This window comes from Athene noctua, chromosome 8, assembly GCF_965140245.1.
Source record: "Athene noctua chromosome 8, bAthNoc1.hap1.1, whole genome shotgun sequence".
NCBI lineage: Eukaryota > Metazoa > Chordata > Aves > Strigiformes > Strigidae > Athene > Athene noctua.
In genome coordinates this window covers 5,108,193-5,122,909 of record NC_134044.1, presented here as the reverse complement: position 1 = coordinate 5,122,909, position 14,717 = coordinate 5,108,193, and the positions used below count along the sequence as shown (strand labels likewise).

The following is a 14,717-nucleotide window of genomic DNA, read 5'->3' as shown; positions in this document are numbered from 1 at the left end:
CCCACCGCCAGTGTATGAGCAGAGGCTGAGGGGGTGCAGGGAGGAGACCAGGCAGAGCCTATCAGCCTGCAGTCACGGAGGTGTTCCAAGTGCTGCCGTACTAAATTAACTGAGACAATCCAAATCATATATAAATTTTTTTTTACTCTTTATTTCTTGCTTTACTCCGTATTGATCATTCCTTTCTATAAACACGGTGTTTGGTGTCAGTTAATCAAATCCTAGCTTGTATTTCGGGTGGATTTTTAGTTATTTCCATGCACAAAACTGGTAGTAGCATGTCTGTTTGCCTGTGCCTACCTGGCCAGGCTGATGATCAGTCAGTTGTGACTTTCTATGTTTGGCAAATCATATTCACAATATGGCTGAATAAAACAATTTAACATATTAGTGGATGGATTAAAGTACCAGCTGAGGATTCACTTGGCAGCCCCATGACTCTCAGTGACTTCAAGAAGAACTCTGTAGCTCTGTCTCTTGTGAGCTGGGTGTATCAACTTTAACATGCTGTTAACACTAGGTCACGCTTGATTTCTTGTCTTCTCATTAAGATACTGAGATCTGACAGCTTGGTCCTATAAGGTATTAATGCCTTCACATCATCAGTGCTCTGCTTGTGTGATCATCAAAATGCTACAGAGGAAAGTCCATTTAGTCTCTAGTCACGGTCATGGCATGCATGCCAGCTACCACATGTCATACTCAGAGCACTGATTCGGAGTGGCATATTTAAGCAGACAGCTAAGGTGTTTTATCTCAGAAAAAGCCATGTTCTTTATGTGCTGATCACAATTTGTATGTTGAATGTCACTCTTCTCTAAGATTTATTAGCGTATGCCCGTTTCCTGAGCAACAGCCATCCCTTACCCACAGGGATACGTACCTCGGCGTGGTATGGCAGCACTTCCAGTGTGACCTGCTGGGAGGGCTTACCTAAGTGACTGCCCAGCCCCAGCACTCTGAGGTCGGTGTGTTTAATCGGCTCCTCTCTATAGGGGTAGCCAGACGCTCGGCTCCAGCCACACCATCACCCTGTTATTGCTCTTCTCTTGCTGCAGAAGGGAGGAGTTGGGCTCAGCTTGTGGTCCACACAGTCAGTAGTCACTGAAGTCGGACTGCTAAAGCAAATGGGTGGACTGTGCACAGGCGGATTGCTCAAAGCAGCAGCAAAGCTGTTTTCTGAGAGTAGCTAACATCTGCTGCAATCCACAGCCCAGCTGTTTCTCTAACTGCAGTCTGATAAAGGATTTTGGAAAAATACACACTTTTACATCCACTCTCTTCCCTACTCTAGTCAGAACTACTTTATGTTAGAAAGCTAAAATCTCTAACTTTCTAGAAGCCTGACAAGACTTGCAGGTGTTTCAAAAATATGAATAAAGGGTTTATTCATAATGCTGGGTATGCTTCAAGCTTGGCAAAGTATATGCAATATGCCTGTTAAGTGAACTATGCATAAAAAGCATAGAATCATAGGATCATTTAGGATGGAAAGGACCTTTAAGATCATCAAGTCCAACCATTAACACTGCCAAGTCCACTACTCAACCATGTCCCTAAGCACCACACCTACACGTCTTTTAAATACCTCCAGGGATGGTGACTCCACCACTTCCCTGGGCAGCCTGTTCCAGTGCTTGACAACCCTTTTGGTGAAGACATTTTTCCTAATATCCATCTAAACCTCCCGTGGTGCAACTTGTTTCATTTCATCCTATTGCTTGTTACCTGGGAGAAGGGACCGACACCCCCTCACTACAGCCTCTTTTCAGGTAGTTGTAGAGAGCAATAAGGTCTCCCCTGAGCCTCCTTTTCTCCAGACTAAACACCCCCAGTTCCCTCAGCCGCTCCTCATAAGACCTGTGCTCTAGACCCTTCACCAGCTTTGTTGCCCTTCTCTGGACACACTCCAGCACCTCAGTGTCTTTCCTGTAGTGAGGGGCCCAAAACTGAACACAGTATTCGAGGTGCAGCCTCACCAGTGCCGAGTACAGGGGCAAGATCCCTTCCCTGTCCCTGCTGGCCACGCTATTTCTGACACAAGCCAGGATGCCATTGGCCTCTTGGCCACCCGGGCACACTGCCAGCTCTTACTCAGGTGGCTGTTGACCAACACCCCCAGGTCCTTTTTCACCAGGTACCTTTCCAGCCACTCATCCCCAGGCCTGTAGCGTTGCAGGGGGTTGTTGTGACCCAAGTGCAGGACCCAGAGCTGAGCCTTGTTGAACCTCACACAGTTGGCCTGTGTGAGCCCATAGCTCCAGCCCGTCCAGGTCTCTCTGCAGAGCCTCCCTACCCTCGAGCAGATCAACACTCCCACCCAACTGGGTGTCATCTGCAAACTGACTGAGGGTGCACTCGATCACCTCATCCAGATCACTGATAAAGATACTGAACAAAACTGGCCCCGGTACTGAGCCCTGGGGACCACCACTTGTGACCAGCCATCATCTGGATTTAACTCCATTCTCCACAGCTCTTTGGGCCCAGCCATCCGTCCAGTTTTTTACCTATCCAAGTCATGAGCTGCCAGTTTCTCCAGGAGAATGCTGTGGGAAACAGTATCAATGGCTTTACTAAAGTCTAGGTAGACAACACCCACAGCCTTTCCCTCATCCACTAAGCAGATCACCTTGTCACAGAAGGAGATCAGGTTACTCAAGCAGGACCTGCCCTTCATAAACTCATGCTGACGGGCCTGGTCATGTGGTTGTCCTGTATGTGCTGTGTGATGGCACTCATGATCTGCTCCATAAGCTTCCCGGACACCGAGGTCAGACTGACAGGCCTGTAGTTCCCCAGATCCTCCTTCCTGCCCTTCTCATAGATGGGTGTCACATTGGCTAACTTCCAGCCAACTGGGACCTCCTCGGTTAGCCAGGACTGATGATAAATGATGGAAAGTGCCTTGGTGATCACTTCCACCAGCTCCCTCGGTACCCTTGGGTGGAACCCATCCAGCCCCATAGACTTGTGTGTGTCTCAGTGGTGTAGCAGGTCACTAACCACCTCAGATTATGGGGCTTCATTCTACTTTCTGTCCCTGTCTTCCAGCTCAAGGGGCTGGGTACCCAGAGAGTACTGGTCTTACTATTAAACACTGAGGCAAGGAAGGCATTAAGTATCTCAGCCTTGTCCTCATCCTTTGTCAACGTTTCCCCCATATCCAACAAAGGATGGAGATTCTCCTTAGCCCTCCTTTTGTTGCTAGTGTATTTACAGAAACATTCTTTCTTGTCTTTTACAGCAGTAACCAGGTTAAATTTTAGCTGGGCTTTGGCCCTTCCAATTTTCTTCCTGCATAAACTCACAACATCTTTGTAGTCCTCCTGAGTTGCCTGCCCCTTCTTCTAAAGGTCATAGACTCTCTTTTTTTCCTGAGTTCCAGCCAAAGCTCTCTGTTCAGCCAGGCTGGTCATCTTCCCTGCCGGTTCATCTTTTGGCACATGGGGACGGCCTGTTCCTGCACCTTTAATATTTCTTTCTTGAAGAATGTCCAGCTTTCCTGGACTCCTTTGCCCTTCAGAACTGCCTCCCAAGGGACTCTGTCAACCAGGCTCCTAAACAGGCCAAAGTCTGCCCTCCAGCAGTCCAAGGTGGCAGTTCTGCTCACACCCCTCCTTACTTGTCCAAGAAATGAAAACTCTATCACTGCATGATCTCTATGCTCAAGACGGCCTCCAACCATCACATCACCCACAAGTCCTTCTTTGCAAACAACAGCTCCAGCAGGCTGCCTTCCCTAGTTGGCTCCCTCACCAGCTATGTCAGGAAGTTCTCTTCCACAGACTGCAGGAACCTCCTGGACTGCTTCCTCTCCACTGTATTGTATTTTGAGTGGATGCCTGATAATTTGAAGTCCCCCACAAGAACAAGGGCTAGCAATTGTGAGACTTCTCCCAGCTGCTTACAGAATATTTCATCTGCCTCTTCATCCTGGTTGGGTGGTCTATAACAGAGTCCCACCATGATATTTGCCTTGTTGGCCTTCCCCCTGATTCTCACCCATAAACACTCAACATAACCATCACCATTGTCAAGCTCTACAGTCAAAACACTCCCTAACATACAGCACTACCCCACTGCCTCTCCTTGCATATCCTTTCTGAAGAGTTTATATCCATCCATTGCAGTACTCCAGTTGTGCAAGTCATCTCACTATGTTCCCATGATGGCAACTATATCATAGTTTTCCCGCTGCACAGTGGCTTCCAGCTCCTCCTGCTGGTTGCCCTTGCTGCATGCATTGGTGTACATGCACTTCAGCTGGGCTGTTGATCCCGTGACCTTTTTTCGGGGCAGAGGCCCTAATTCCTACGTGACCATTCTCAGGTGCTTCCATGGTTTCTAACACATCAATAACCCTTGCATCTTTGCTGTCACGTGGCTCTCCATCCCCTACCTCCACTGAGATACACATAGCATCACTCCACTGCATCACACATAGCTCTAACAGCTGTATGCCTTAAATGTCAAGCCCAAATATCCTTTCCCTCCACAGCTCATCTGGATGTATACCTGCCTTTTGGTTGGGTGTAGCTGCCTCTGCTGCATGATGCATTCATCACTCTTGATGTTTCATCTTCTGAGACCTGCCTTGGGATCAAAGCCTGTCCTTGCTATAGGAGCTTAGACTAGCGAGATGCTGTTTAAGACCCTTGGATCATTTTCCCATCATGCCACTGCCCAGCTGTATGACAGCAGCATGTCTCTTATGTTCCCAGCTTGCTGGGCCTCACCACAGTGACTGCTCGCCTCTGTGAAGAGTAGAAACCTGCAGTAAGGAGGCACCCAGCCCTGAGAAAAGGCACTGTGGGGAGTGCCAACACGCTGACTGCGTAGATAAGTGGGAACCTCTCATCCTCTCCTTCCCCATCACCCTGTTATTTTTGTTAGAATGAAAGCACTGCAATGAGCTGTTTCTGGTTCAGTGAAGGGGCATTTGCTATCCAAAGGCAGACTGTATTTGAATTTTCTTTCAAAATGCCTCGTTAACTCTCTCCCGATTTACTCTATGCACAATTATCCTGACATTTTTACAACATGCATCTTTCTTCATTGGAGAGAGGGAAAACCAGTAACCCTGAGCAGTAGATAACCATGTGACCAAGCAATCTTAAGGTGCCCAACATGGGTGACACTTGCATTATGTGGTTGTGGTGATACCGCTGCAGTGTTGTGAGATGTACCATAGACAGTGGGTTTTGTACCAGTTTTCTCTTTTTCCCTTGTGCCTTATAGACTGTTCTTTCTTCTTGTCTTCCCAAAATTCATCATTGTACCATTTTCCTGGAGAAAAATAGGGCTTAACTGCCACTCCAGAATGGCTGAGTAAGTCCTCTTTAGCAGCACTCCAGTATACTACTCTGCCTTCTTGGGGAAATCCTTGGTGTTTAGTCAGTCTCAGTCATGCTCAGGCTCTAAGAAGTCTGTGTGTGTACTGGGCAGTTGAAATTCAAAGGAGACTCTGACATGACAAGCCTCTGGGCATCAGGCAGGCACTCCTGTTGCTGTGGCCAGCAGGACGAGCTTACAAATACACCACTGCAACAGGTCCCAACTGTTGCTTAGCTGCACCGTAACTAAGGTGTGAATGGTTGAGAATGGCATCAGGCACCTATAGACACAATCACCACTGTGGTTAAGAGGCCCCTCACAGCCTCTAGCCATGTGGGTTGGTGGGGTTTTTTTGGTTGGTTGTTTTTTTTAATTGTTGGGGATCCTTTTTTTTCCTAGAGTAGGCCCTCTGTGGGACATGTAAATAACCACTGTCCCTCAGTATAATTACTTAAACTCTCCAGGGGACTTACTTTAAGCAGCTTAAGTGCAAAGTTTAACCACATTAAAAACTTCAGGCTCTCTCTGAGGCCTCAGAATTCTTTCTGTTCTGAAGGATGTCCCTAAGCATTGGTGCTCAAGATTTTATTTCACAGCTTTCCAAAGCAGGGCTGCACTGGCAGCACAAGAGCATCCTCCACCAACAATGCACCACTGAGCCTTGTTTGCTGGCTGAGGCAAAAATCATCAGTAAGAAATTCCAGAGCATCAAATTTATGTTGTTTGCAGTAGTAAATGTACTGTGTCCAAGAGATTCTGTGTAAACTCTATTGAGAGAAAGATCAGTCGAAGCAACTGCCAGACTAGCACCAAGTCCTTTTCACATTGCTCATGGGGAGTAAACAGTTATCAACACTTTTTTGGCTCAGCAGCAGCGGTGACAAAGCTGCAGCCATGTCGTCAGACTGCGCTGCGTCCTTGGAGGGAGCTGACAGTTTGACTTGCTCTGTCCACAGCTCATCAGTGATGGCAGCGTGGTGTATGCAGAAGCACTCTGGGACCATGTCACAATGGATGACCAAGAGCTGGGATTCAAGGCCGGAGATGTCATTGAAGTAATGGATGCCACCAACAAGGAGTGGTGGTGGGGGAGGATTCTGGACAGCGAAGGCTGGTTTCCAGCTAGCTTTGTACGGGTAAGAGCTTGATGTTTCTTTATGTGTCTCCATTAGCACCAAGTATTTCTTCTTTTTCTCCAGGTTTAGTTCTGTAGTGACTCCTCAGCACTTTCACTGCTAGAGGTAGTTGGTAACATGTCTTGTTACTATTCCTCTACACCTGGCTGTGGTACATTGGGCCCTCCCAGCTGAGCTGCCGCCAGTGTGGAGAAGTCTCTCTTTACATGAATAGATCACAACAAGGGTGGTTCAGTTCCAGACTCTGGAGCTAAGCTGAGCTGCACCAGCTGTGGAGCTGCCCTGCGTGGTGATTTGCAGTCTGTTGTGGTTTAACCCCAGCAGACAACTAAGCACCCCACGGCCACCCTCTCATTCCCCCCCTGGTGGGATGGAGGAAAGAATCAGAAGGGTAAAAGTGAGAAAATTTGTGGTTGAGATAAAGACAGTTTAACAGGTAAAGCAAAAGCCGTGCACATGAGCAAAGCAAATCAAGGAATTCATTCTGCGCTTCCCATGGGCAGGCAGGGGCTCAGCCATCTCCAGGAGAGCCGGGCTCCATCACGTGTAACAGTGACTTGGGAAGACAAACGTCATCACTCCAAAAGTCCTCCCCTTCCTTCTTCCACAGCTTTCTATGCTGAGCTGACACCAGATGGTCTGGGATATCCCTGGGTCAGTCGGGGTCAGCTGTCCTGGCTGTGTCCCCTCCCAGCTCCCTGTGCACCCCCGGCCTCCTCGCTGGTGGTGGGGGTGAGGAGCAGAAAAGCCTTGCCTCTGTGCGAGCACTGCTCAGCAACAGCTAAAATATCCCTGTGTTATCAGCACTGTTTCCAGCACAGATCCAAAACACAGCCCCATACCAGCTACTGTGAGGAAAATTTACTCTATCACAGATAAAGCTGGCACAGCTCCTGCTTACCCATATGAGCTGGTTTGGGCCCAAGCACACAGCATCCCCTGCAAGAACGAGCAACAATTAATCTCCTAGAGGAATCCCAGATGCAGCTGGCAGAGGTCTTCACTCTAGTGTCCACTTCAGACACTACAGATGAGCATGGCACCAAATTTAAGTTTCCTGGTCCAGTGCAATGCCATGTCCCAAAGTGTGCAGCCACCTGACTCATGCATATGCACCTTCTCTCAGCCCTGGAGTTTTAAAAACATCAGGCTGCTGGGCTACCACAGACCACTGTATTCCAGGCATTTAAAAATGGAGGAGAAAAACACAAAAACTGTCTTGGAGGTTATGTGGGACAACTGATGAGGGGAGATGCGAAACACCTGATGGTTTTTGGCCAAGGCTCTCCCTTGGTGCCAGCTACAAAGACCATATAGAAATAGCTATATAGGACAGCTCAGACAGACCCAGCTGTATACTGCAGAGGTTGGGTTAATTTCCAGCAGAGCCTTCTGAAACATCTGAATTCTCTGTACAAGTGGTGAGTAAAACAAGAATCTGGGTAACTGCTGTGCGCTCCTGTCCTGCCATGAAGAGAAAAGCTTTTTTCCTCTCTTTGGGCTGTGACTGTTGGTGTGGATGTCTGACTGCTCTCACCACTTCAGGGCAGGCTCCTCAGTAACTGCAACGGCAATTAGGTGCCTAAAGGCAGAGATTCTCAACCCTTTAGTGCTTTATCCGGGTCACTCCAGCTCACAAGTGACCCAAAGCCAGGTGAAGCATGAGGGGAGGTGATACGAGGTGATCTGGTGTCTGTAGCAAAAGTCCTTGGAGAAGTGGGGCAGATAGTGCTATCAGAGTTTTGAAATGTTTTGGTATAGATTGAAGGATACCATCTCAGCTGGATAACTATTACAAACGGTGGATGTTTTTTCAAGTAAGATTAGCAGGACCAAACTCTCAGCATCTCAGTGGGGATGGAACTGCTTTTTCGCAATCAAAACACAGACCTTTTTTTCTTTCATGTTACTGGTAAGTTGAATTGTTGTCCTGGCTGGCAAAAACCTGGCATAATGTCTCAGGAGAAAGCAGACTAGTACTAGCCATTAGGGATGCAGAATAACAAGTTCTTTTAGCAATTAGAACACTTATTCAAGCATCTGTGTGAAGATTTTCTGAGTGTCAAGCTTACTGCTGGGAAGGCTGATATGTCTGGGAACGTGGATAAATCTGCTCAGTTACTCCACACGAGTTTCAGGCCAAGGTCTGAATTTAAGACTAGGCAATGTTGTTCTGCTCACAGCAAAGGAAAACCTGGATTGCACAACTTGAGGCTTCAGCAGCTGTAAACAGTGAGTAAATGCAACCTATGCCTATGCGGACAAGGGATGTGTATGCACTGTTTTTTATATGTAGATATAGCTGTATCAAGTGGTAAGTAAACATGTCTAGAAACTACATTAAAGGTTTAAAGCGGTTCTGTGTCATTGTACTAAAAATGCCTATAGTTATGCGTGTTCCTACTTCAGTGCTTCTCACTTCTTCTCTGTGCTGGGACTAATCATTCCAGTTGTGTACAAAACATTCCCATGGGCACTCAGAGCTACAATGCTACTGCTTAAAGAAAGCTCCTAAGTGAAACGCACCAGAAATTGCCTGCTGTTGGCAAAGGTGCTCTGGTAGCGTTGACAGTGCAGGCTGTGGGCCGGTCCCCAGAGCCGGAGCTGCTCGCTGCTCGGGCTGTGCTGCCATCTGATGGGCGCTGTGGAGGGACCACGCGTGTCACACGCAGCCGGGAATGCAGCGCCAGTCCTTTCCACATCACATGCCCACTGGCGTCTGTAGCTGCTTTTATGTTAACAGTAAATTCTCTTTCAGTAATCTCAGGGAAGCAGATACTGAGAGGCCACCTGTTACGAGAACAGTATAAGAACAGCAATAAAGCTATATAAAAAAGCACCTATTTTCTGGGTGTCGTGTGTTGTGTGTGTCCACCCCCCCCCCAGTGCCCCCTCATAAGCAGATTTCACTGATAAACCACATTTGTCCCGATTTTGATGTATCCTTCCTGGAGGACTCCATACCATTCCTGTGACTTCTGTCCACAAGAGCTGCCTGCTTAAAACCACCCATGTCACACAGGGGGAGCAGCTGTCATGTGGCTTGAAAGTACCCTCCCGAAAGTGACTATCTGGCCTTAGCTTCCCCAAGTAAAAATACCTTCACACGTAATAGACATATAGCAGCCCTTGTCACTCCTTATCCTGGCTCAATCTTTGTCTGACATTCAGTCAACTGTCCCCAACTTCGTTTCCTCAGAAGAGTCATGTTTAGCAAAACAAACAGTGAACATTTTGTGTGTCTGGCACAGCTGCGAGTAAACCAGGATGAACCCATGGAAGATTATCCCCTGAAGGTGGAGGGTGGCAAAGAGGACGACTCCAGCAGCGGGACCCGCCGCTTTGGGATGGGGCAGACCACCAAAGACCAAATGAGGACCAACGTCATCAATGAGATCATAAGCACAGAGAGAGATTACATCAAGCATCTGAAGGACATTTGTGAGGTAATGGAATAATGGGGAAAACTAATGTAAGAATTTGTTTGAAGGATAATACAGTGTGCCCCATTTTTGCCCAGAGAACAACCCTAAGCAGGTAACTTTTCTGAACATGAGACTATTTCCATCAGAGCCTGCTCTGCTAAAGGATGTTGCACGCTCAGAAAACAGAAGATACATTACAGCAATATTCCAAATGCCTCTATATTTGGAGCATCCACTTGGGCTTTGATTAAATGGAATTAATTGAATTTCCCAAGCCAGAGAAAAGTAAATGTCTAGAATTGCTGTCCTCTTTAATATATGTTCTGAGGTAATATAATCAGCAACTCCAGCCTTCAGGCAAGTCATGCTCAGATCAAAACAACTGGGGGATGTTCAGCCAATTAGATCTTTCACTTGCAAATATGCTGATTTGTGTGACACCTCTTCTAAAAGAGACACTCTGTCATATACACTGGAGTAAATTAAGGTAATTGGTAGGAGTTTTGCAGGAACATAGTTCTTCACTGAAATGACACAAAAATGCAGTGCCTTCCAGGAGAGCCAGCTGGGGCAAAGCAGCACACCCTTACCAAAAAAGCCTTTCCTCCTGCAGTGTCCCCCCACATCCTTTGTGCACTCCTCCTCCCTTGGGGCAGCCAGGCATTTCCCCACACAAGCAGCCAAACCAGATCTGCAGCTGGATTTAATTGGCCTAAATCTCAGTGGATCCATGCTGGGGTCAGAACACTCCATAGCCTGCAGACAGAGAAAGGTGTTTTTAACAGGAGAGAAAGCAGCTTTGGGACTCCTTCAAGTGTGGATTACAGTATGGTTTAAGGCAGTCACGTAACAGTGGCTTGGTTTCCGTTTGTACCAGGTTTTGGGTGATAGTAGAGAAAATAATAGCTAAAACATGGATGCAGCTATGAAGGAAGGGGGTACAGGCACCTAGTGTACAACTGACTACAGGCCATAGTGTTTTCTGCTGATACCCAAAGGCCACAGAGCAAGTGCCCAGGAAGCTTTCCCATTTGGTTTCCTTGTAGGGTTACATTAAGCAGTGCCGCAAAAGAGCTGACATGTTTACAGAAGAACAGCTGAAGACAATCTTTGGGAATATTGAAGACATCTACAGGTGCCAGAAGAAATTTGTTAAAGCACTAGAGAAGAAATTCAACAAAGACCACCCACATTTGAGTGAGGTTGGCTCATGCTTCTTGGAATATGTAAGTAAATTTGACTTCATGGAAAAGGGGTAGCTGAGCATGGACTAAGCCAGAGGATCTAGAAACTGATCTGACAGAACTGAAGCTGTTTAAAAAAACCCACCCAGACAAACCAAGTGCCACCACCCCACCCCCTTCAACCACTACCCACCTCCCAACAAAATATCCTCTAGCTCTTGTGGGTGTGGAAAGAACATTTTCAAAGTGCCTCAGCCTCCAATCGCTATACTCCCTGCCATGCTACTTTAGGCAAAAATAGGAAGATTCCTAAATCTCAAGCTGGACCTGAGTTTACAGCTATGGTATTTTCAGGTCAGTGCAGGATCAGCAATGGCTGATCCAGCCATTAAAAACATTCTGCTGAGCACAGGCTAGAATATGTGGAAATGTCCTGGTCTCTCAGATAAGCTGCATGTGCTGTAACTTGTAATACACCCTGCCCATCTCCCACTTTAGGTTTCCAGGCTTCAAAATCTGGGGAGGATCCCACTTACCAACCCGCCCCATGTGATACAGGAGTAGGACCTACACAGGGAACTCAGAGTCAGCAGTTTGAGCCAGGCCATCACCCTAAAGAACAAGGACAGTAAATCCCTTCGTTTCCCTTTCAGCAAACAGAGTTTCAGATATACTCTGAATACTGCAACAACCACCCCAATGCCTGCATGGAGCTGTCCCGCCTCACCAAAGTTAACAAGTACGTCTACTTCTTCGAAGCCTGCCGCCTGCTGCAGAAAATGATTGATATCTCTCTGGACGGGTTTCTGCTGACTCCCGTGCAGAAAATCTGCAAATATCCACTGCAACTGGCTGAACTGCTCAAATACACCAACCCCCAGCACAGGTAGGGCAGCACGGCGGGTGGGAGGGAGCAAGACTGCTCTCATGGAAATGGACTAACGCAGAATTGCGTATTGAAGGCAGCTTGCCAAGAGCAGCCACTACCACAGTTCTTGTGTGTTACCTCATAGAAACCAGGAAAAAACAGTATTTTTCTGTCAAGTTGTCTCATCCCATGTGATGGGTTAGAGGGGGGTGAATCTTTTGAATTCCCCGAGAGCCTGTGTGCTGGTGGAAGATGGCAGAGCCGCAGGGCAGCCAAGTCACAATGACTCAGAGGAACAATTGTTCTGGTGACTTTATTAACTGGCCACTTTAGTGAATGAATGGACACAATTTGGCAACAATCAATCGATAACTGTCCAAAAATGAATAAAGGCACTTTGGCAAGGAGACTGCCATCAACGACCAACCGATCCCAAATTAATTTGTACAAAACTTGTATATGTGAATATATGTGTAAGAGAGCGAGCAGAAAGGGGAACGAGAAAAGAGGGGAGGGGGGCACAGGAAAGGGAAATCACCACCCTTGGATCCCATGTTGTCAGAGTAGCCAGCTCAGTCCATAGCTGGTGGGTCGACAAAGACACATGTGGGGTGTTGCCTTTATATAGCCTCTCTTATGCAACAGGTTGTTCCAGAAGTTTCTCATTTTCTCTGGCTTGTACGTGCGCAGTTCTGTCTCTGGGCAACAACAGGAGGGGGTGGAAAGAAACGTCCCACCACCCCACCTCTGCAGAGCTCGCTCCGCTCCTCCCCCACAGGGCACCCCACCCGAGTTGTTTGGGACATCCGCTTTATGAACACCTGCTTGTTTACAAACAGTTTGTGACACAAGTACATCATTTTCCACTACAGTAGCACTGGGCTTTCCTGACTGTTACAGATCTGGAGTTGCAAGGTCCACCTCACAGTGATACTTTTCTGTTGCATTTGGCCCACATACATGTGATACTGGCACATAAATACTTTGGAGGTAAATGTTTCTGGTGGTGGTGTTGAAAACTTTGCCTGCAAAAGCAGTTTGAATATACCCAAAAGTGTCCATGTAAGTGCCACAGCATGTCAGGGCAGAGTGGCAGTCACGAGCTTTGCCCGGTGCTTCCCCAGGGGGAAGTCGTGGCCTGCAGCAGCAAGCCACGCACGCTCGGTGCCTCTTCAGCGCCAGCTCAAAAGCTCCAAATCTATTGCTCCCTTTCAGGGTGAAGGCACTGCCCTCAGTTCAAATAACTGTGTCACTTAAGCATCTGAAATAATTAGCTACAGAAATAAAACATGTAAAATCTCTATTAAAGCAAAAGGTTGCTATTAGTCCATTGTGGCTTGACTTAATTTTACCCTCCTAATTACAGCACTGGTGTTTCTCAGACTGGTTTTAAGCATGTCTTATTAAATCTATAAGCATATTGTTCTGAAGCTGACCTCTTAGCAGAAAGTTCCTTAATGCAGTACACAGATGTTTTGAAAATTGCATTAAGAGACAAGTTGTGCGGAATGGCTCCCTCCCAGCTACTCTAAGCTCAGCACAGGTAGCTGGTGCCAGCAGATGATGTGAGGGGGATGGCAGATCAGCTTCTGCCCTGCCCTTCCAGATAAACCATTAGCTCCTATTTGAAATGAAGCTAGTTACTGCTGAACTGCTTTACCTCTGTGTGACAGAACCAGCCCCTGTATAAAAACAGTGGCATAATGAATATATTGTATTTTATTGAGCTTGGAAACCCCTGGAGATTCTTCCAGCAACTTGTATTTACACCTTTGTGGCTGAATTTGATTGCTTACTCCCTTGCCTTCCACAGATTGGGCCTGGATTTGTTACAAGACTCTAATCTGTGCCTCAAAACCAGCATGTGTCTGAAAAGCTGCCCACAGAAACATGTACCTCCAGTATAAAACAGCTGGGATAGAACTGTTTTCTGCTCTCCAGCCCTAGGCCATGCTAGACTGCAGCCCTTTGGAGTGTAGGTACAATGAGCACGTGTCATTTTGTCATGACTAACGCCTCTGCCCTACCCTAGGGATTTTAAAGATGTCGAAGCTGCCTTAAATGCCATGAAGAACGTTGCTCGGCTCATCAATGAGCGAAAGCGGCGGCTGGAGAACATTGACAAAATTGCTCAGTGGCAGAGTTCAATAGAAGACTGGGAGGTGAGACTTACTTTCCTCACTAATGGAATGTTCTGTGCTGCCCTTCTTCTCCCTCTCCAACAGCTTCTGCCTACAACAAGATCTTCATAAGGATTACTGTCTAAGTGCTACCTCTGTTCTGATGTCCCTCTTTGTAGCTTGTTTTGTTTTTTGGTTTTGTTTTTTGATTTAAACAGATGTGATTGTTTTAGTACAACTGAAAAGGTCTACACATAACCCAGCTAGACCAGCTGCCTTTGCATGTTCCCTGGGATTTTTGCTTCCTCATTTTCCTTGCAGAATAAAATTAGCATGGAGGTTAGGAAAATCCTATTATTTTCCTCTTGCCCCCCATTTTATCCTGAGTGATTTAAAACTCTTAAGATGAGCAGAATTGCCCCTTAATGCTTAATAAGACACATTATTCTTGCAGAAAGGCAAGCTCTGATATAGTGACAAAGGAAGCCAAGGTTCCCTGTAGACCCATTTAAAAAAATTGCTAAATAAAAGAAACAAAACTACTGATTTTCTAAGTCCTAGACTCAATAAAACCAGACTGTTTCCCTCCCCGAAGATGTTAGGCTAAATTCTCAGCTCTCTACTTATGTACCTCCTTTAATATCAGG

The 14,717-nt window shown here is 46.8% G+C and overlaps 1 protein-coding gene across 2 annotated transcripts in view; it reads left to right on the top strand.

The window, feature by feature from the left end:
- ARHGEF4 (Rho guanine nucleotide exchange factor 4) overlaps positions 1-14,717 on the top strand; it is a 189,935-nt gene that overhangs the window by 164,407 nt on the left and 10,811 nt on the right. For both annotated transcript variants that reach the window (XM_074912675.1, XM_074912677.1), the window contains 5 exons: positions 6,294-6,473; positions 9,725-9,919; positions 10,945-11,124; positions 11,736-11,968; positions 13,983-14,112. In XM_074912675.1, coding sequence (XP_074768776.1) covers positions 6,294-6,473; positions 9,725-9,919; positions 10,945-11,124; positions 11,736-11,968; positions 13,983-14,112 — 918 coding nt within the window. The remainder of the gene's footprint in view (positions 1-6,293; positions 6,474-9,724; positions 9,920-10,944; positions 11,125-11,735; positions 11,969-13,982; positions 14,113-14,717) is intronic.